Consider the following 22,197-nt stretch of genomic DNA (forward strand, 5'->3'; position numbering starts at 1 on the left):
TGCGGATGTTGCGCAGCTTCCTGTTTGTGGCAACGATGGCGGCTTCGGGCGGAGTCAGGTTTGCTGATGGTTCTTGGTAGTCGGTCTCTTCCGGCGTGTTCGAGGAGTCGCCGCTCTGGCGCTGGCTCGGCGCAAGCCCAACGCTTTCTCCTGCAATGCTCGTCGACAGAGTCGGAGCTGCCTGGTCACCGGCGCGTGTGGTTGACTATTTGGCATCGGCCGGCGCAAGCCTCGACGCTTCCCCTCGGCGTGTGTGCGTTCTTGTGTGGATTGCCAGGTCGCCCTGTGTGCCTTGTTTCTGCAGGCCAGTTGTGACGATTTTCGCCCGGTTTTCCGTTTATTAACCGGGCAATTCTCTTCAAACTTATTTAATGAATCGGGTCCTAAGGGACCGCGTTTCAAAAAAAATGTCGTAAAAAGCATGTTTTTGATGACTTGGATTTGAGTACTTCTGTCCAGAGTGTACCCTGGAAGGTCAAGCCACTGAAAAATACAGTTGGGGAAGTGGATACTGTGAATAAATGAAGACTGGTAATGGAAAAGCAAACACGCATGGGCACATGAAAAAAAAGGAGTGCACATGGAAAATAAGTCTTCTTACCAGAATATTGTGAAACCGTATTGTAATATCCAGCCATCCATGCATATATAAATTCAACCGGAGCTTGATGTTCTTACCAGAGCTTGCTTGCTGAAGTAGCTGCTTACCTTGGAAGAGAGAAAATTCATCGCTCATCCATCACCATGGCAACACGGCCCGGCCCTTTGACCGAATGGCCATGGCATTGGATGGGCAGCTTCAAGGTATGTTATATTTTGTCTCTCTGATATTAGTTGTGGGTTCCAAAAGGTAGGACGTGACGTTTTATTTTATCTATCTAAATTCATGTTCATATATTGAGTAACATCCTCTCTCTCTCTCTCTCTCTCTCGAATATATATCCTTGAGAAAAGGCAACATTAAATTAAAGAAAGTTTTATATGCATCGTAATGTCAAGTGGAACCGGAATTACATGAAGAGTTGCATGTTGCAGTGAACACTTGTGTTATCAATTAATTATAATTACCTGTATTTAAAGTTGCAAATAGAGTATTAAATTCTAGCATAAGCGTTCCAGTCTCATCTTGCCAATTCACCGAGTACTTTTCAGTTTTCACATGTTCCAGAAATGTTGCTTCAAGAAAACGATGGAAGTAAACAGTAGTACTCCCTCCGATCCAAATTAAGTGTCATGGTTTTAGTTCAAATTTTTATTTATTTTTTATTTTTTATGAGGTACTCCCTCAGTGCCAAAATGTAAGACGGTATTTGAGTCTCAATCTAAAAAAAAAGCATTACATTTTGATACAGAGGAAGTACCATTCTATTTTGTACTGATTCATTTTAGAAAACACAAGAAATAGAGATAGAGAGGAAAGGGACCTTTGACAAATTCCTTGCTTCTTTGCACTGTGGACAGCAACCTGAATACAATAACATATGTGCCTGTAAAATCTCTGATAGCAGCAATCAAATCATACCGATGCATGTATTGCTGGGCAGCTCAAGTCCTTCTCATGAAACCTTAAACTGTCTTTGTTCCTTGGCCTTGCGATCCTGATATGAATTGCCTGCAGTAGCTTTATTTTTCAAGTAGAATGACATACACAAACCTCCTTTTCACTTCAAAACCAAGACGTTTGCAAACTTAAAGCCACGGCAACTTCCAAACGGTCACAGATCTAATTGCCACATGCTATATGCCGCTGATTAACTCCCAATTTTCCATTCATCAATGTCACATGATATTCTAACCATGCACCGCACATATGTAGTACCTGGTCTTGGCGCCCGCGGCGTTGCACACTGCGCACAGTGTGGGCACCAAGGGGTGGGGAGACATGAACCTAGTATACGCCGCCATGTTACCAGCTCTGCTTCTGAGGTTGTTCCACAACCAGATCTGGATCAGCTTGTCTCGCCACCAGACCGCACGGAGGAAGCACATCATTGTGGACCGCAGCCTTGAATTCGACCAGGTCGACCGGGAGAGATCCTGGTAAGTGATATATATTCACAGCCTGCTATATATTCACTTCTATCACACTCAAATTACCTGAAATCTAAAAGATGATATGTTCCGTGTAATGCTAATAAGTTATCCTTACCATTATGTACAGGGATGACCAGGCCATCCTTGCTACGCTGTTTTTCTACGTGGCCTATGCGGCCATCCCGAGTGTCAGACTCATGCCAATGTGGGAAGCAAAGGGAGCTATCATCATGGCGTTGCTTCACGTAGGACCTGTTGAGTTTATCTACTACTGGTTCCACAGGGCGCTACACCACCATTTCCTCTACTCCCGCTACCACTCCCACCACCATGCCTCCATCGTCACAGAGCCTATAACAGGTAAGTAACCTCATTCAGAGATGAGAGGGTTAATACAACAATGCATAACGCCACCAACTTATTCACAAACAAGGATCGCACCAAAAAATCATTTCATTACTAGTGGCATTAAGTTCACAAGTGTCTACATTATGCTTGCTTCGGATAAAAAAAATCATTGTGTTAAGTTCACAAAAAAGGATCGCACAAAAAAATCATTTCATTACTAGTGGCATTAACTTCACAAGTGTCTAGATTATACTTGCTTCGGGTTGAGTTCACAAGTGTCTAGATTTCTAAATATTGTACACAATACAGATTCACCTTTAAGATTTAAACTGTGCTCAGAAGAAACAAAAATGCGAAAAAAAAGGAAAAGAAAGAGTCGAACTATGTCATGAATGAAATGCGGCAGCACTAAAAATCCCACGATATATGCATGTTGCATGGTACAGAGACTCTTATGTGGCTAAAACAATTTGGATGACGTGGAAGCACACTTGTACAGAAAATAGCAATTAATGACTTGTAGTGTAGTTTGTCTGTAAAAGATATATAGATATTGCAACCAATTTGTGTTCTAAAACTGCCAAAAACCACTAGACTTTTTTTTACAGAAATGCTAAAAATATGATGTCAGATTTTTACGCATGGGAAATTAAACATTTTTTATGTCGAATTACCGTATTGCAAGCATAGCTAGCTATTCCCTTCAGCGAGCATGACAAATCCTGGAAAAAAACTGAACATGCCAGGAGTTGCCATGCTTGCTGAAGGAAATTGCCAGGCTCGTGTCACGTAATTTGCCATAAAAACGTTCAATTTGGCATGTTTAAAAACTGACATCAGACCTTTTTAAGATAATAACCACTAGATATAAATGACATCTGAAAGCATCTGTACATGCATCAAAGTCTCGTTGGTTGGAGTTACAATATCCATTCTGATCCCAGGAGTATAAGAAATTCAAAGCATAGATATGTCCAAAATAAAAAATAGAAGAATCAGGATAACATTCTGAGACCAAAAATACTATTCAGAAATGAGGTGTTTACCATCTTGGTCCTTCCAAAAATAATCTAGTTCAGATTTCTCTACATGTTCTATTGCTTAACAAATCTCTAAGTGATTGCTGCGTTAACAATTAGTGTTGTGTTTTGCATAAAGCATCTTGATTTGGTATATATGAAGCTTTAAATCTAATGAAATTTTACCATATGATTGGCAGCTGTCATCCATCCATTTGTTGAAACCTTAGCTTACTTCCTGTTATTTTCGATCCCCATGCTGATACCAATTTATATGGGATATGGTTCTGTCTTGGGTGTTGTCCTATACCTGGCTTACAACGACTTCATAAATAATATGGGACACTGCAATTTTGAGATGCTCCCAAAGTGGATCTTCCAACGTTTCCCTCCTCTCAAGTATCTCATGTACACTCCATCGTAAGTATAGCATTTTAAGTTCAACCTTGCAATCATGTTAGTGATGAGACTTTAGGTCCATTATGTTCTTACTCAAATTTTACCAGTGGATACTGCAAACATGAACACATATTTGAAATCTTTAACATAGCTTCAAGAAACCACAAACCAAATTATTCAAAGGTATTTTCCATTTTCCCCATAGGTATCATTCTCTCCATCATACAAAGTTTCGTACAAACTACTCGTTGGCTATGCCAATCTATGACTACATATTCAACACAATGGACAAGTCAACTGACGAGCTGTATGAGAGAACACTGATTGGAACAGAGGAAACACCAGATGTTGTTCACTTGACGCATATGACCACCTTGCAATCGATTTATCATCTAAGGGTTGGGATTGCATCTATAGCCTCTCGGCCTTCAGATAACCATGTATGGTATATGTGGATGATATGGCCAATGGCATGGCTATCAATGGTACTGGCATGGGTTTATGGATCATCTGCGTTTATCGTCGAAAGTCTCAAGCTGAAGAAGATCATGATGCAAACATGGGTGATACCAAGATACAACTTCCAGGTAATGGATTTTCCACGTTACATGAATCCTATACCTTCATAGTGTTGCAAACTGATAGGATTTTCTCCATCTGCAGTACAGCCTGACTAGGGAGAGGGAATCCATCAACAGGTTAATTGAGCAGGCAATATCAGATGCGGATGGAAGAGGGGTCAAAGTGCTCAGTCTTGGACTTTTCAATCAGGCATGTTGACAAAACTTTTCTTTCTTAACTACCACCTTTTTCACTTTGAGTGAGATTTTGATGAATTTCACTGAATAACAATAATTTTAGTAGACACAAAAATCTTTACATTTCAATCAAAATATTTCAGTCATTTCAGTTATACAAAAGAATACAAATATTTTAAAAATATTCAGTTTTTTTTAATTTCGAGCGAACATCTCGGTTCTTTGGCCGAAATACTAACCGATATCATTGAAATCAGTAATTCTGGTAGGTGCTGAAATATTTCTCAAAGAGAAGTTGAAACCACGTGCTAAACTCACTCTTCATACATTCTTCCACGTGACACCTAACTTCTGATCGGCAGCGGTGGAGCCAGCGTATAATTGTTGGGTTCAGCTGAACCCAACGACTTTTGTCCGCTATGTATAGATGTACAGATATTTAATAGCGTGAACGCATTAAGAAATCAAACCTGACCCCATTAGAAGGCCCGAAAGCCCACAAGCTAATTGTCTCCGTGCCCACAGCCCAAACCTGCGTTACTCTTTTTTTGAGGAATTGAACTGCGTGACTTATTCTCTCATATACGAGATGTACTAGTTTCCCTAAAAACGAGAGGTATTAGTGCATGAAAGCCGAACGCCCTTAATTTTTCCGATTCCCTTCCCAACTAGGCTATCTCGTCTTCCCTAAAAAACTCGGCTCTCTCCTCTCATCTCTCGGAAGCAGCGGCAAGTAGATAATTGCAGATCAACGATGCATCTTGCCAGGAATTGTAGCTCGAATCTGAGGTACTGAGATTACAATGCCACATCTCGGAGTACTCCCTCTTGCGCATTTTCAATCTAGCCGGCCTTGGACGGTAATGATTTTTATTTTTTGCCCTAGTTTTCTATTGTTTCTTTATATGATTTTTTAGTGATCTAGGCGATAGAACGGTATTTTGCAAAGAGAAAATCAATCACTAGATTCAAATAATGATGTAGGCTTGTCATGATTGCCCGTCACACTTTGGCAAAGTGCACCAAATTTACTGCAAGTGGTGTCCCGAAGCCATCTAAGGCTGGTCATAGTGGGGAGTAACAAGTTACTACCATCATAATGCAAAGTAACATAATAGTAGTATCATATATGACTTCATTTATTAGCTCGTAGACTCATGTTATCTTGGAAAACGATATGTTACAGTAACATATTATGTTACCACCTCTCATTAATTACTTGCCACATAAGCAGAATTTTCTCGAAGTGCGCTATATTACTAGCTAAGTTACTCCCACTATGACTAGCCTAAACACAGAGAAATGAATTCAGACGAGTCACCTTATGATCTGGATATGATAGGAAGAAAATTTCAAACACAGAGAAATCAAGTTACGAAGTTATTCCAGTACCACTTTTTATAATAGGTAAACAAGTGATTTTATAATTTATCCAACAGGTATATCATACCCTCTTCTTTTTTTAGTTTAACAGGCGATGTCATATGTCTATTATCTGAGTGTTATATTCTTGTTGTAAGATTGTGTAAAATTAGAGCTTACATTTAGTTAATTCGTATGAATCCTCGTAATGAGTGAACCCAATGGCTAAATTTCCTAGCCCCCCCCCCCCCCCCTGCTGATCGGGTCACAAAACATTCAGAAATGTTGGCAAAAAACTATGGAAGGACAACCCTTTGATTAGTCCGACCAGTTTGTGGAACTAATACGGTTTTGACTAGAAGTGCTACAAGAGTCAGATGCACTTTTTGCACACAGATGATTAGTGCAAATATATTAACCCTCACATTCTTGGTCCCAGGAAAGACAACTCAATGGAAGTGGTGAATTATTTACACAAAAATATCCAAAATTGAGAGTTCGACTTGTTGACGGAAGTGGTTTAGCAACAGCAGTTGTTCTCAAGAGCATCCCTTTAGATACAAAGCGGGTGTTTCTCTGTGGAGGCAGTTCTAAGGTAGCACATGCCACAGCTACAGCTTTATGCGAGAGAGGTGTCCAGGTACCTACCTTTCACCTTGCTACTTTGTTGATTTCGTTTAGTAGCTCACTTTTTGTATGAGTTGGTCCCATTTCTTGAAAGAATGACTATAAATATACGCAATTTTGTGTAGGTAATCATGAACCAAAAGAAGGAATATGACATGCTTAAATTGCGAGTTGCAGAGAGCAGCACTGCCTATCTGAAATTCTCCAGTGATGAGATACCTCAGGTAAATTGAAAGTTATACAGAAAAAGGAATGAAAACCCTCAAGAAGCTTTCTAGCTAGGGTGCATATATGGTAAGTGGAGTATATGTAATTAAGTATAACTACTAGAGATATTAGACAATATAGTGAATGCTTATAAAACACCCCGTCTTTTTGTTTTACGGAAAACAGTAGCAAACATTATGCTATAGGGTCATCTACCAGCAAATGACAACGATTAGGCTGTAAACCCATGTAGCTACCATATTAGGAAGAAAAGAAACACTCTGATAAGCGATATATATTCAATAATTACTTCTTCATTGCTACAGATCTGGATAGGAGATATCATAAATGATAAGCAACAAATGGGGGCACCAAGAGGAGCAACATTTATTCCTACATCACAGTTTCCCTTTAAGAAGATACGCAAGGATTGCACTTACTTGAGTAACCCTGCAATGAAGATCCCAGAGGCAATGCAGAACGTCCATACCTGTGAGGTGCTAGCAGTATATATGTTCTCATTGCCTTTTGCGAAAATAGATGATCTCATTGCCTGATTATGTAAATTTTGTGATAGCGAAATAGGACATTTGACATACACAGATTCTTATCCAAGATTAGAATAGATAATCTGATAGACACTAATATGTGTTGCTACTCCCTTTATGAATAGAATTGGCTTCCAAGAAGGGTCATGAGCGCATGGCGCATTGCTGGAATGGTACATGCACTAGAAGGTTGGGGCATCCATGAGTGTGGAGATGATATGATGGACATCGAGCAAGTTTGGTCGGCAGCTATTAAGCATGGATTCATTCCTCTATAAAAATCTGGATTCTTCTGAATCCTCCCATATATGTTACACAATAATGATGAGCTGCAGTGTTATGGGGTGTCAGATATGCTTATTGGCTTAGTAGCTTCAATGGGCAGACATGTATTTGGGTAGAAAGCCCTAAAGATGGCATCGATAGCAAAAACTAATGAGTACATGAAATGTATGAATCGCCAACTCACAGAAACTCATTAAAGCATGTTACCCATTATCAGTGACATTCAGTTTGAACTGTAAATGGCCATGGAATAAGACAATTCAAAGAGAGATCCAACACACTTCGGGTTTTTTCTATCAGCATTGGTCTTTCTTCTGGATTTGGGTAGTAAGAAGTAATTTTATTGCCCCACGCCCAAACCTCCTGGATACCACAAAATTGTGAACCTTGTTGGGCATTGGTGTTGTCGTAATCGATTCTGCAAGATTGAAAGAGTAGCTAGTCGAGATCAATGTTTTAAATAGCGGGCTATGGAAAATAGCGGCGAGCCTCCAAATCAGCTATAGCGGAGATAAAGCGGGCTATTTGTGAAGACGACCATTTAGTGGCACCTTGCTGAAAAGGCTATAGCGGACTATAGCAGAGCTATAGCCGGCTATTTAAAACTATGGTCGAGATTAGACACTACTGGAAAAATCAACTACGCCTACCGGTTTTGCTGGAAGAGGCCCCCAACTCCGATCTAGAACATTCGACTCAGATCGAGGTTCGAATTAGTTCAGTTCGATCGGAAATCGCTGCCCGATTCACCGAACTCAAATCAATCTCAAGTTTTCTCCCCATTTCTGGATTTCAATTGTACCCAAAAAAAGGAATCCATGCATCATCTATTACAGGCTAGACGCTGTTGCAGCTATCCTCGATTGCCAAGGCTGCTCACATGACGACGGCGGTGGGGACATGGTTGCCTGAGCATCGCAGCTCCTGTTGTGCTTGTGCATCGTCTATACATGCCTGGAGGCTCCTCTCCTGCTTCCACCAGGGCACGAGCACCACGCGAGTGAGCAGGCAGGGATGGGTTGTGCAATAAGGTCGAGACGAACTGGCATAAGAACGGAGGAAAATTGTTTTTTTTTAACATGGTACAATTAAAGTCGCTCACATACACAAGAATCTAGTCACCCCTATGAACACATACACACACATCCTAAACCTACGAGCATCTTCGAGAGACCGAGTCAGCATAGCATCTTGAGATTTTACTAAGTCACCATCGGCGCCTCGCAGTTGATGGAACATCTTCTCCAGCTGAACGGACATCGCCGGAAGCCTGAAATAAATTCAGAAATAATACAAGCACCAATGTCAAATTTTAGATTTAAACTCTGATGGAATGAGGATATCACTGTCCTTCTAACCATCCAACACAGGTTGATTTGAAATGGAGGAAAGATGTTGTGCTGGAAGCGAGGTAGAAGAAGATGTGTGTGTGACCGTGTGTGGCGGCTGGCATCAAAGGACTGGCTAAGATGTCTGGACGAGAAGAGAGCAACTAGCCAATGATCGCTCCTTTGAGAACCTCCCAACAATCACTTGGGGCTGGGCTGAGAGCACACCAGCCACCATGTGTGGCGCTATCAGGGTTTCCTCCGGAATTTATTTTTTTATTTTATTTTTGGCATGCGTTTCTGTCTTTCGAGACGGTTTTTGGGGTTTTTGTTGCCTTTTTGTTTTTCACCAGCCTTTCTTAGATTTTGGACGAAGAAAGTTGAAATATTTTTTTGCGAGAAAACACGTTTTCCTATATTGTCCTTTCGCGAGAGGCATGATTTTGCTTTCGCGAGAGGCACGGTCGTGCCTCTCAGAAATGGAAAAAAAATGTGAGCCACGGTTTTGCTGCCGCGAGAGGCGTGCCTCTCGGAAACGAAAAAACATGTTTTTTACCTTCCGCAAAAGGAACGGTTTTGCTTTCGCAAGAGGCATGGCCATGCCTCTTGGAAACGGAAAAAAATATGTTTTTTCCGCAAGAGGCATGATATTGCTTCCGGGAGAGGCATGATTTTGCTTTCATGAGGGGCACAGCCGTGCCTCTCGAAAACAGAAAAAACGTTTTTTCTTTTTCTTTTCCTTCCGCGAGAGGCATGGTTTTGCTTCCGCGAGAGGCATGACTGATATGTCTCCAACGTATCTATTTTTTTTATTGTTACATGCTATTAGTATTAATCTTGGATGCTTTATATGCAATTATATGTTATTTTATATCATTTTCTGATATTAACCTGTTAACCCAGTGCCTAGTGTCAGTTGTTGTTTTGCCTGTTTTTTGGTAATCCTGGAAATCAGTACAAAATGGAGTCCAAATTCTATGAAATTTTTTGACGATTTTTTCTGGACAAAAGAGACCCTAGAAGCTTCGGGAGGAGACCAGAAGAAAACCAAGGATACAGCAAAGATACAGGGGGCGCCCTGTTACCTTGTGGGCCCATCAAGACTCCGTCTGACCTAATGCCACCTCTATAAATTCTTTAAAATCGGGAGACCAAAAGAGAGCCACCCAAAACACTTTTTTTGTCGCCGCAAGTTTCTGTTCTCCCATGATACCATATGGAGGCCTTTTTGGTACTTTGTGTAGGAGAGGGAATCGATCACGGAGGGCTTCTACATTATCCTTGCTGCCATTGTGATGATGCCTGAGTAGTTCACCATAGACATATATACGGGTCCATAGCTAGTAGCTAGATGGCTTTCTCTCTCTCCGATGTTCTTGGAGTTCTATCCTCCTCGATGTTCTTGGAGTTCTATCCGATGCAATCTTATTTTGCGGTTTGTTTGTTGCGATCCAATGAATTCTGGGTTTATGATCTGAATATTTATGAGAAGTAATGGAGTCTTTTCTGAACTATATTATGCATGATTGTTGTGGCTATGTATTTCTCTCCGATCTATATGTTTTGTTTGGCCAACTAGATTGATTTATCTTCACTGAAAGAGGTGCTTTGTAATGGGTTCAATCTTCGGTGCACTATATCGCAGTGACGGAAGGGGACAAGATACGTATTTGTATATTGTTTCCATTAGGGATAATACGACGGGGTTTATTCATATTGATTAGGTTTACTTTGTCTACATCATGTCATATTGCTTAAGGCGTTACTCTATTTTATACTTAATACCATCGATGCATGTTGCATACCAGTCGATTGGTGGAGTAATAATAGTAGATGCTGGCAAGAGTCAGTCTACTTGTCTCAGACGTAATGCCTATATACATGATCATTGTCTTGAATATCGTCATAACTATTTTCTTTTCTATCAATTGCCCAACAGTAATTTGTTCACCCATCATATGCTATGTGCTGGAGAGAGAAGTCTAGTGAAAACAATGGCCCCCAGGTCTACATTTATCATATATAAAAACTAAAAATTTCTTTGCCACAATTTTCTATTTTCTTTATTTTATCTTTGCAATTTATCTATCTACCACTACAAGATTTAATCATTACAAGTAACAGCCAAGGGGATTGATGATAACCCACAAGTATAGTGGATCGCAATAGTTTTCTAGTGTACATTATTCAAACCAAATTTATTGATTCGACACAAGGGGAGCCAAAGAATATTTGTAAGTATTAGCAGTTGAGTTGTCAATTCAACCTCACATGGAGATTAAACTGATAGTTTGATAGTAGTAGTAACAATAACAGTAGTAGCGGTAACATCAGTAACAATTTTGCAGCAGTTGTAATAGTAGCAGTAGCAATAGTAACTTAGCAAGAACAATATGTGAAAACACGTAGGCATTGGATCGATGATTACATTGGATAATATTCATCATATAACATTTATAACCTAGGGCGACAACAGAACTTGCTCCAATTCATAAATATAATATAGGCATGTATTCCGTAATAGTCATACGTGCTTATGGAAAAGAACCTGGATGACATCTTTTGTCCTACCCTCCCGTGGCATCGGGGTCCATAATGAAACTAAGGGATATTAAGGCCACCTTTTAATAGATAAGCGGAACAAAGCATTAACACCTAGTGGATACATGAACCGGTAAGTATCCTAATTACTGTCACCCTGTGGTTTACGGATCATAACATGAAGCAGGTGCATATGACTTGGAAGATCGGATCAAGACCATAGATATAATGGTGGAAACATAAACGGTTCAGATCTAAAATCATGGCACTCATGCCCTAGTGACAAGCATTAAGCATAAAAAAGTCATAGCAACATCAATCTCAGAACATAGTGGATACTAGGGATCAAGCCCTAACAAAACTAACTCGATTACACGATGAAGCTCATCCAACCCCTCACCATCTTGCATGCCTACAAAGGAATTACTCACTCCCGATGGAGAGCATCATGAAATTGGTGATGAAGGAGGGTTGGTGATGACGAAGACCGAAGACTCCCCTCCCCGGAGCCCCAAACGGGCTCCAGATCTGGCCTCCCAACGAAGAACAGGAGCTGGCGGCGGCTCCATATCATGAAACGCGATGAAACTTCATCTCTTATTTTCTTCTCCAAAAATATGAATTTATAGAGTTGGAATTAGGGTTAGCGGAACCTCGTGGGCCCCACTAACCACCAGGGTGCACCAGAGGGGGGTGGCACGCCCTGGTGCCTTTAGGGCAGCTAGGGCCCCCTTCAGTGGGTCTTGGTTCCATAAATCTTTATTTATTCCAAAATAATTATCCAAATAAGTTTCAACCAATTCCAAGAATTTTTATTTCTGCACAAAAACAACACCATGGTAGTTCTGCTGAAAATAGCGTTAGTCCGGGTTAGTTTCATTCAAATCATGCAAATTAGAGTTCAAAACAAGAGCAAAAGTGTTAGGAAAAGTAGATACGATGGAGACGTATCAACTCCCCCAAGCTTAACCCATTGCTTGTCCTCAAGCAATTCAGTTAACAAATTGAAAGTTGTAAAGAAAAACTTTTATGAACTCTTTTGTTCTTGTTTACATATACATGCTTAAATAGCATCTAGGTTTTCGGCAAAGATCATGACTAACCATGCCAACAATAACTCTTAAAGATTATATTAACTCATATTAATAGCATAATCAACTAGCGAGCAATAATAAGATATCTCAAATGCCAACACTCTGTCAAAACAATCAATGATATAATATGACAACAGTGGTATCTCGCTAGCCCTTTCTGAGACCGCAAAATATAAATGCAGAGCACCTCCGAAGTTTAAGCAGCGACTAAACAGTGTAATTCATGATAGAAGAGATCCAGTCATGATACATTCAACATTAACTATGCACAATGCATGAGGATGACAATAGTGCTCTCAAGACTGGTGCTTATTTGAGAAGGTGATGACTCAACATAAAAGTAAATAGATAGGTGATACGTCTCCAATGTATCTATAATTTTTGATTGCTCCATGCTATATTATCTACTATTTTGGATGTTTCTGGGCTTCATTATACACTTTTATATCATTTTTGGGACTAACCTATTAACCCAGAGCCCAGTGCCAGTTTCTGTTTGTACCTTGTTTTAGAATATCGAAGAAAAGGAAAATCAAACGGAGTCCAATTGACCTGAAACTTCACGGAACTTATTTTTGGATCAGAAGAAGCCCAGAAGACTTGGAGTGCATGTCAGGGGATCTACGAGGAAGCCACAAGGCAGGGGGCGCGCCCTCCACCCTGGGCGTGCCCTCCACCCTCGTGGGCCCCTCGTGGCCCCCCTGACGTACTTCTTCTGCCTATATATCTCCATATACCCTAAAAACATCAGGGAGCACAATAGATCGGGAGTTCCGCCGCCAGAAGTCTCCGTAGCCACCGAAAACCAATCTAGACCCGTTCCGGCACCCTGCCGGAGGGGGAATCCCTCTCCGGTGGCCATCTTCATCATCCTGGTGCTCTCCATGATGAGGATGGAGTAGTTCTCCCTCGGGGCTGAGAGTATGTACCAGTAGCTATGTGTTTGATCTCTCTCTCTCTCTCGTGTTCTTGAGGTGATACGATCTTGATGTATCGCGAGCTTTGCTATTATATTTGGATCCTATGATGTTTCTTCCCCCCTCTACTCTCTTGTAATGGATTGAGTTTCCCCTTTGAAGTTATCTTATCGGATTGAGTCTTTAAAGATTTGAGAACACTTGATGTATGTCTTGCCGTGCATATCTGTGGTGACAATGTGATACCACATGATTCACTTGATGTATGTTTTGGTGATCAACTTGCGGGTTCCGCCCATGAACCTATGCATAGGGGTTGGCACACATTTTCGTCGTGATTCTCCAGTAGAAACTTTGGGGCACTCTTTGAGGTTCTATGTGTTGGTTGAATAGATGAATCTGAGATTGTGTGACACATATCGTATAATCATACCCATGGATACTTGAGGTGACATTGGAGTATCTAGGTGACATTAGGGTTTTGGTTGATTTGTGTCTTAAGGCGTTATTCTAGTATGAACTCTAGGGCTGTTTGTGACACTTATAGGAATAGCCCAATGGATTGATTGGAAAGAATAACTTTGAGGTGGTTTCGTACCCTACCATAATCTCTTCGTTCGTTCTTCACTATTAGTGACTTTGGAGTGACTCTTTGTTGCATGTTGAGGGATAGTTATGTGATCAAATTATGATATTATTGTTGAGAGGACTTGCACTAGTGAAAGTATGAACCCTAGGCTTTGTTTCAACGCATTGCAATACCATTTACGCTCACTTTTATCATTAGTTACCATGCTGTTTTTATATTTTCAGATTACAAAAACCTTTATCTACCATCCATATAACACTTGTATCACCATCTCTTCGCTGAACTAGTGCACCTATACAATTTACCATTGTATTGGGTGTGTTGGGGACACAAGAGACTCTTTGTTATTTGGTTGCAGGGTTGGTTGAGAGAGACCATCTTCATCCTACGCCTCCTACGGATTGATAAACCTTAGGTCATCCACTTGAGGGAAATTTGCTACTGTCCTACAAACCTCTGCACTTGGAGGCCCAACAACGTCTACAAGAAGAAGGTTGTGTAGTAGACATCAAGCTCTTTTCTGGTGCCGTTGCCGGGGAGATTAGTGCTTGAAGGTATATCTTTATATCTTGCAATCGAGTCTTTTAGTTTCTTGTTTTAGCACTAGTTTAGTTTATAAAAGAAAACTACAAAAATATGGAATTGAGTTTGTCTCATACGCTTCATCTTTTCAATATCTTTCGTGAGTATGATGGAAAGGAAAATTGTGCTCAAGTTCTAGAGGAAGAACTCTATAAAATGTTTGGCACTAAATCTTTGAATGATGAGCATGATTGCAATGTTGTTAGTACGAATTCTTTCAATATCCATGATACTAATGATGATTGCACTAGTTATGATGTCTCATATAAACATGTCAATTTTTGTGGAGTACATTGGGTTTGCAAGTACACACCAAATAGGGAAGATAGATATTGCAAGAGGCATAACTACTTGGAAACTAAATTGTTGCAAGAAAGTCTAGATGTTTGTGCTGAAGATTTAAATTTTCTTGGCCATACTTGTGAGCTTTGTAATGAATGTGGTCATTTAACTATCCGATGCAAATTGTTTCATGATCTAATCGTGTCCAAAAATTGTGATGACTTGATTTCCCTTGCACATTATAATGAACTTAGTTTGCTTATGGGCTACGAAGAAATGAAACGTATAACTAAGGATATTTCGAAATTTGCCCTTGATAGAGTTCTTCATTTTGATTTAGAGGAAATTTATATGTATTGCGCGGTGAATTGTATTGAAAATCCTTATATTGTCAACTACATAAAGAAAGGAAATAAATAGAATATGAAGAGAATACTAATGAAAGGGAATATACTTCCCAATATCATCCTATTATTTCTTATGATGAATCAGGTAACGAGGAGGAGCCTCCTATTCAACCAATCTCATTAATAAGGAGCTCCAAAAAGAGGATTGAACCCACACATGATGTGGTGAAGAAGAAGAAAAGAAAAATGAAGAGAGGTAAAAAGATATATCCCCCAAATGATGCTGCTCCTATTACTATTGTGCCTCATGAAAATATAATTGTGAATGATACTTCTTATGATCTTGAAAATCTTTTTGGCACTTGTTTGGAAGAATATGATAATTGCTATACTATTGGTGCTATGCATACTATTAATGACCAGAGTGATTATGCTTACGATATGAAAAGGCCCAAGCTTGGGGATGCTATGTTTGATGAAGATGATATTTTTGAGAATATATTTGCTGCAATTAATTTTTGTCCCAAGCTTGGGGATGCTACGTTTAATGAAGATGATATTTTTAGTCTTCCAAGTTTTGATATGCAAATTTATAATGATGATAGCATGCCTCCTATTTTATGATGATTATTGTGATGATACTTATGCTATAAAAAGTAGTGATTATATTTATAAAACTTGTCATGATTATGATTACCCCTTTTCTGAACATTACTCTTTTAATGTGGAAACAATTTATAGTATTCGAGTCTCTTATGATACTCCCACTACCGAATGAGAAGAATTTTGCTTATGTGGAGAGTAATAAAATTTCTATGCTTGTAGATCATGAAAATAATGCTTTAGGTGCTGGTTATATTGTTGAATTCATTCATTATGCTACTGAAAATTATTATGATGGAGGAACATATGCTTGTAGGAATTGCAATAATATCAAGTTTCCTCTCTATGTGCTTAAAGTTTTGAAGTTGTGCTTGTTTTGCCCTCCTATGCTAGTTGATTATTGTTCCCACAAGTTGCTTGCTCACAAAATCCCTGTGAATAGGAAGTGGGTTAGACTTAAAATGTGCTAGTTATATTCTTCATGATGCTGTCTTTATGTTTCAATTCCTATCCTTTATGTGAGCATCGTTGAAATCATCATGCCTAGCTAGGGGCGTTAAACGATAGCGCTTGTTGGGAGGCAACCCAACTTTATTTTCGTTCCTTGCTTTTTGCTCATGTTTAGTAATAAATAATTCATCTAGCCTCTGTTTAGATGTGGTTTTATGCTTTCAAGTAATGTTTGTGCCAAGTAGAACCTTTGCGAAGACTTGGGGGAAGTCTTTGCGATCATGCTGTAAAAAACAGAAACTTTAGCGCTCACGAGAATTGCTGCCATTTTTATTTGGAGAGTTATATTGAGTTAATTCTTTTTGAAGATGATTAATAGACAAATTACTCAGGTCCAGAAATTTATTTTAGAATTTTATGAGTTCCATAAGTATACGTTTGATCCAGATTACTAAAGACTGTTCTGTTTCTGACAGATTCTGTTTTCATGTGTTGTTTACTTATTTTGATGAATCTATGGCTAGTAAAAAAGTTTATAAACCATAAAGAAGTTGGAATACAGTAGTTTTAACAACAATATAAATAAATAATGAGTTCATTATAGTACCTTGAAGTGGTGATTTATTTTCTTATACTAACGGAGCTTACGAGTTTTCTGTTAAGTTTTGTGTTGTGAAGTTTTCAAGTTTTTGGTAAGGATTCGATAGACTATGGAATAAGGAGTGGCAAGATCCTAAGCTTGGGTATGCCCAAGGCACCCCAAGGTAATATTCAAGGATAGCCAAGAGCCTAAGCTTGGGGATGCCCCGGAAGGCATCCCCTCTTTCGTCTTCGTTCATCGGTAACTTTACTTGGAGCTATATTTTTATTAACCACATGATATGTGTTTTGCTTGGAGCGTCAATTTATTTTGTTAGGATTTGCTTGCTGTGTGAATAAAATACCAAGATCTGAAATTATTAAATGTTAGAGAGTCTTCACATAGTTGCATAATTATTCGACTACTCATCGATCTTCACTTATATCTTTCGGAGTAGTTTGTTGTTTGCTCTAGTACTTCACTTATATCTTTTAGAGCATGGTGGTAGTTTTGTTTTATAGAAACTATTGATCTCTCATGCTTCACTTAGATTATTTTGAGAGTCTTAAATAGCATGGTAATTTGCTTAAATAATCCTAATATGCTGGGTATTCAAGAGTAGTAAAAACTTTCTTATGAGTGTGTTGAATACTAAGAGAAGTTTGATGCTTGATGATTGTTTTGAGATATAGATGTAATAATATTAAAGTCGTGCTAGTTGAGTAGTTGTGAATTTGAGAAATACTTGTGTTGAAGTTTGCAAGTCCCGTAGCATGCACGTATTGTAAACGTTGTGTAACAAATTTGAAACATGAGGTGTTATTTGATTGTCCTCCTTATGAGTGGCGGTCAGGGACGAGCGATGGTTTTTTCCTACCAATCTATCCCCCTAGGAGCATGCGCATTGTGCCGAGGTTTTTGATGACTTGTAGGTTTTTGCAATAAGTATGTGAGTTCTTTATGACTAATGTTGAGTCCATGGATTATACGCACTCTCACCCTTCCATCCTTGCTAGCCTCTTCAGTACCGTGCATTGCCCTTTCTCACATTGAGAGTTGGTGCAAACTTCGCCAGTACATCCAAACCCCGTGATATGATACGCTCTGTCACACATAAACCTCCTTATATCTTCCTCAAAATAGCCACCATACCTACCTATTATGGCATTTTCATAGCCATTCCGAGATATATTGCCATGCAACTTTCCACCATTCCGTTTATCATGACACATTCATCATTGTCATATTGCTTTGCATGATCATGTAGTTGACATAGTATTTGTGGCAAAGCCACTGTTCATAATTTTTCTTACATGTCACTCTTGGTTCATTACATCCGGTACACCGCCGGAGGCATTCATATAGAGTCATACTTTGTTCTAGTATCGAGTTGTAATCATTGAGTTGTAAATAAATAGAAGTGTGATGATCATCATTTTCTAGAGCATTGTCCCAAGTGAGGAATTATATAAAAAAGAGAAAGGCCATAAAAAAAGGGAGAAGGCCAAAAAATAAGAAGAGAAAGGCCATAAAAAAAGAGAAGGCCCAAAAAATGAGAGAAAAAGAGAGAAGGGACAATGCTACTATCCTTTGGCACACTTGTGCTTCAAAGTAGCACCATAATGTTCATGATAGAGAGCCTTTTGTTTTGTCACTTTCATATACTAGTGGGAATTTTTCATTATAGAACTTGGCTTGTATATTCCAACTATGGACCTCCTCAAGTGCCCTAGGTCTTCGTGAGCAAGCAAGTTGGATGCACACCCACTTAGTTTCTTTTGTTGAGGTTTCATACATTTATAGCTCTAGTGCATCCGTTGCATGGCAATCCCTACTCCTTGCATTAACATCAATCAATGGGCATCTCCATAGCTCATTGATTAGCCTCGTTGATGTGATACTTTCTTTCTTTTCATCTTCTCCACATAACCCCCTTATTATATTCTATTCCACCCATAGTGCTATGTCCATGGCTCGCGCTCATATATTGCATGAAAGTTTATAGGTTTGAGATTACTAAAGTATGAAACAATTGCTTGGCTTGTCATCGGGGTTGTGCATGATGACAACATTCTTGTGTGACGAAAATGAAACATGACTAGACTATATGATTTTGTAGGGATGAACTTTCTTTGGCCATGTTATTTTGAGAAGACATGATTGCTTAATTAGTATGCTTGAAGTATTATTATTTTTATTTCAATATGAACTTTTATCTTGAATCTTTCGGATCTGAATATTCATGCCACAATTAAGAAGAATTACATTGAAATTATGCCAAGTAACACTCCGCATCAAAAAATTTATTTTTATCATTTACCTACTCGAGGATGAGCAGGAATTAAGCTTGGGGATGCTGATACGTCTCCAACGTATCTATAATTTTTGATTGCTCCATGCTATATTATCTATTGTTTTGGATGTTTATGGGCTTTATTATACACTTTTATATCATTTTTGGGACTAACCTATTAACCCAGAGCCCAGTGCCAGTTTCTATTTTTACCTTGTTTTAGAATATCGAAGAAAAGAAAAATCAAACGGAGTCCAATTGACCTGAAACTTCACGGAACTTATTTTTGGACAGAAGAAGCCCAGAAGACATGAAGTGCACGCCAGGGAATCTACGAGGAAGCCACAAGGCAGGGGGGCGTGCCCACCCCCTGGGCACGCCCTCCACCCTCGTGGGCCCCTCGTGCCCCCCTGACGTACTTCTTCCGCCTATATATCTCCATATACCCTAAAAACATCAGGGAGCATAATAGATCAGGATTTCTGCCGCCAGAAGCTGCCGAACCAGCAGTCAATCCCGTGAACGCGCCTGCATGCATGGATGGTTGGCATGCATGCGGGCCGCTACCGCGTACGTCCTCCCACGTGCACATCAGCACAGGAAACGTCAGCGTGCCAAACTGCCAATGGATTTTAAACTGCGTCTGCATGCATGTTTTGGGTCAAGTGCCCGGGTTCGGTAAAGTGGGTGAAACGGACCCAAAGGGAAAACTACACATGAGTCTCAAAATGAAGTAAGACAAATTGTTCTTCTGTGTAGAGGGGGAACAAAACACCGGTTGTTTTTTCGTTAGCTATGGGCTGCTAAGCATCCCGCGAAGGCAACAAGGGCTGAAAGTCTTGAATGAAGAAAAAGCAAGGCATAACCGCATAAGGAAAAAAGAAGCTGTGAAGAAACGAAAGGTTCAAACCTTCTCCCAACAGTTCTCCGGTTCTCTTCTGGATATATCTTCAGGATCAGACGAAGAAGGGATTGGTTACCCAGCTGTTGGGGACATTGCCGAGTCAGAGTCTGACGAAGAAAAACCCAATCTGGCTAATGGAAAGGTGACCCCCAATAGGTGTCTTCCAAGCAACAATGGATGCAACGTAACATCAACATATTTGTCAAGGTTACTCCTCGAAGGTTCAAAAGGGAATCAAAGAAAGTAAGGTTCGAATGCAGACCTACATATGTGATGGATACCATAGATGCTGGAGATAATATACATGGAAGTTCTATAGCCCATGAATCAAGCCATTCAACCGGGGTTAAAGATAACTGCAATGTGGAAGGCAACATGCCTGGTGAAAACAGTTTCATGCCATACATTAAAGTAAATAATGTTCAATACGATGCATAAAATGACTAGGAAGTACATACTCCCTCCGTCCCAAAATATAAGAACGTATTTTACACTATACTAGTGTCAAAAATGTTCTTCTATTTTGGGACAGAGGGAGTAGTTGATTACAACAGCAGCCTAAAACAAACTATTCCTAGTATTGTAAGCACTTGTGAACATTGATGTGCAAGTGGAACCATCTTGGATGATCTACTCGTATCACACAGAGCCTCCAGTATAGTACACGCCCCAGTGGCGTCTGCATTGTTGTGCTCGATGACGCCGGCGCTGTGTAGGCCATGGTCCTGCATGAGACAGGATGCTGACGCAGAGGGGGAGACAGCGGAGGTTCATTCCCTTGGATTTTACTCACTACTGCTCTTGATGGTTCATTCCCTTGGATTTTGGAAAACGGATTTCATGTTGGATTTGTTGAAATAGCCACTGGCGAGGCAGTGCTTGATTTCGTGAGCATCAACATTTTTTTTCATACTGATAACTTGGCAACATCAGCATGAGTTCTTCCCTTAACTTCTCTTTCTTTCCAATGGACTTTTTATTGCGGTTATTATGGACAATGAGAGGGCTTCTGCGATTTTCTGTTCATGAGTTTGGAGAGCAGTTCCCCACGACCCGCACCATGGATCCGTAATGGATTTTTTTGTTGCAGATCTATTTTTCTGAATCTCAGAACTTTTTTATTTGTCGGTGAGCTTGAGGAGGCTCAGCAATTAGCATCAGCACCTCACCACTTCCACGCGTCCACTGCGGTCAAGGTGTTTGACCTCCACCCCCCAACCCCCCCCCCCCGGATGCTGCTGTAAAATCATGTGCGAATGCGATTATCTCTTCTCTAGTAGATCTTGGAGCATCTCTAATTTTGGTGATTCCTGCTCCATTTTCTTGTTGATGGCATGTCATAACACAATATAGGTGATGAAAAGCACATGATGATCCCACTCTGGCGCCTGGTAACTAGGCTCACTAGGATAGCCCCCATGGAGACGTCTTGGCAGTTGCGGCCAGCATTTGTTTGTGTTGATGCCTGAATGAAAACAAGATGGTGTAGTGTTGCATCTGATCATTTAGTTTTGCTTTCCTTTTTCCAATCTTGTGTGAATTGTATAGCTGTTTCTCAAGAACTTGTAACTTGTGCCGTTGGGAATTTTAGGGGGATGTAAATCTGAATAAATAGGAGTATAAGTGAAACGCATGATGAATTTGACCTCCTTTATCATTTAGTTTGCTTCCTCTTTTCCAATCTTACATGAATTTTGTTGTCTAACAGATGGACTCTGAGTTTGCACTTGGGCGTGGCCACCGTGCAGTCCGCCATCGCACTGTGTGTCCGCACTGCCGACTGCGCCGAGTTGGCCTCCGCTGTCTCCCCCTCTGCGTCAGCATCCTGTCTCACGCAGGACCATGGCCTACACAGCGCCGGCGTCATCGAGCACAACAATGCAGACGCCACTGGGGCGTGTACTATACTGGAGGCTCTGTGTGATACGAGTAGATCATCCAAGATGGTTCCACTTGCACATCAATGTTCACAAGTGCTTACAGTACTAGGAATAGTTTGTTTTAGGCTGCTGCTGTAATCAACTACTCCCTCTGTCCCAAAATAGAAGAACGTTTTTGACACTAGTATAGTGTAAAATACGTTCTTATATTTTGGGACGG

The 22,197-nt window shown here is 40.1% G+C and overlaps 1 protein-coding gene across 1 annotated transcript; it reads left to right on the forward strand.

The window, feature by feature from the left end:
* The first annotated feature begins 744 nt into the window (after positions 1-744).
* On the forward strand, positions 745-7,806 carry LOC123152997 (very-long-chain aldehyde decarbonylase GL1-7-like). The gene is made up of 10 exons (XM_044572332.1): positions 745-804; positions 1,817-2,040; positions 2,162-2,394; positions 3,602-3,821; positions 4,006-4,387; positions 4,464-4,538; positions 6,360-6,560; positions 6,673-6,771; positions 7,081-7,251; positions 7,428-7,806. The coding sequence occupies exons 1-10, from the start codon at positions 745-747 to the stop codon at positions 7,578-7,580; spliced, it is 1,818 nt and encodes a 605-aa protein (XP_044428267.1). The 3' UTR covers positions 7,581-7,806.
* The last annotated feature ends 14,391 nt before the right edge of the window (positions 7,807-22,197 follow it).

Source organism: Triticum aestivum, chromosome 7A, assembly GCF_018294505.1.
Source record: "Triticum aestivum cultivar Chinese Spring chromosome 7A, IWGSC CS RefSeq v2.1, whole genome shotgun sequence".
Taxonomy (NCBI): domain Eukaryota; kingdom Viridiplantae; phylum Streptophyta; class Magnoliopsida; order Poales; family Poaceae; genus Triticum; species Triticum aestivum.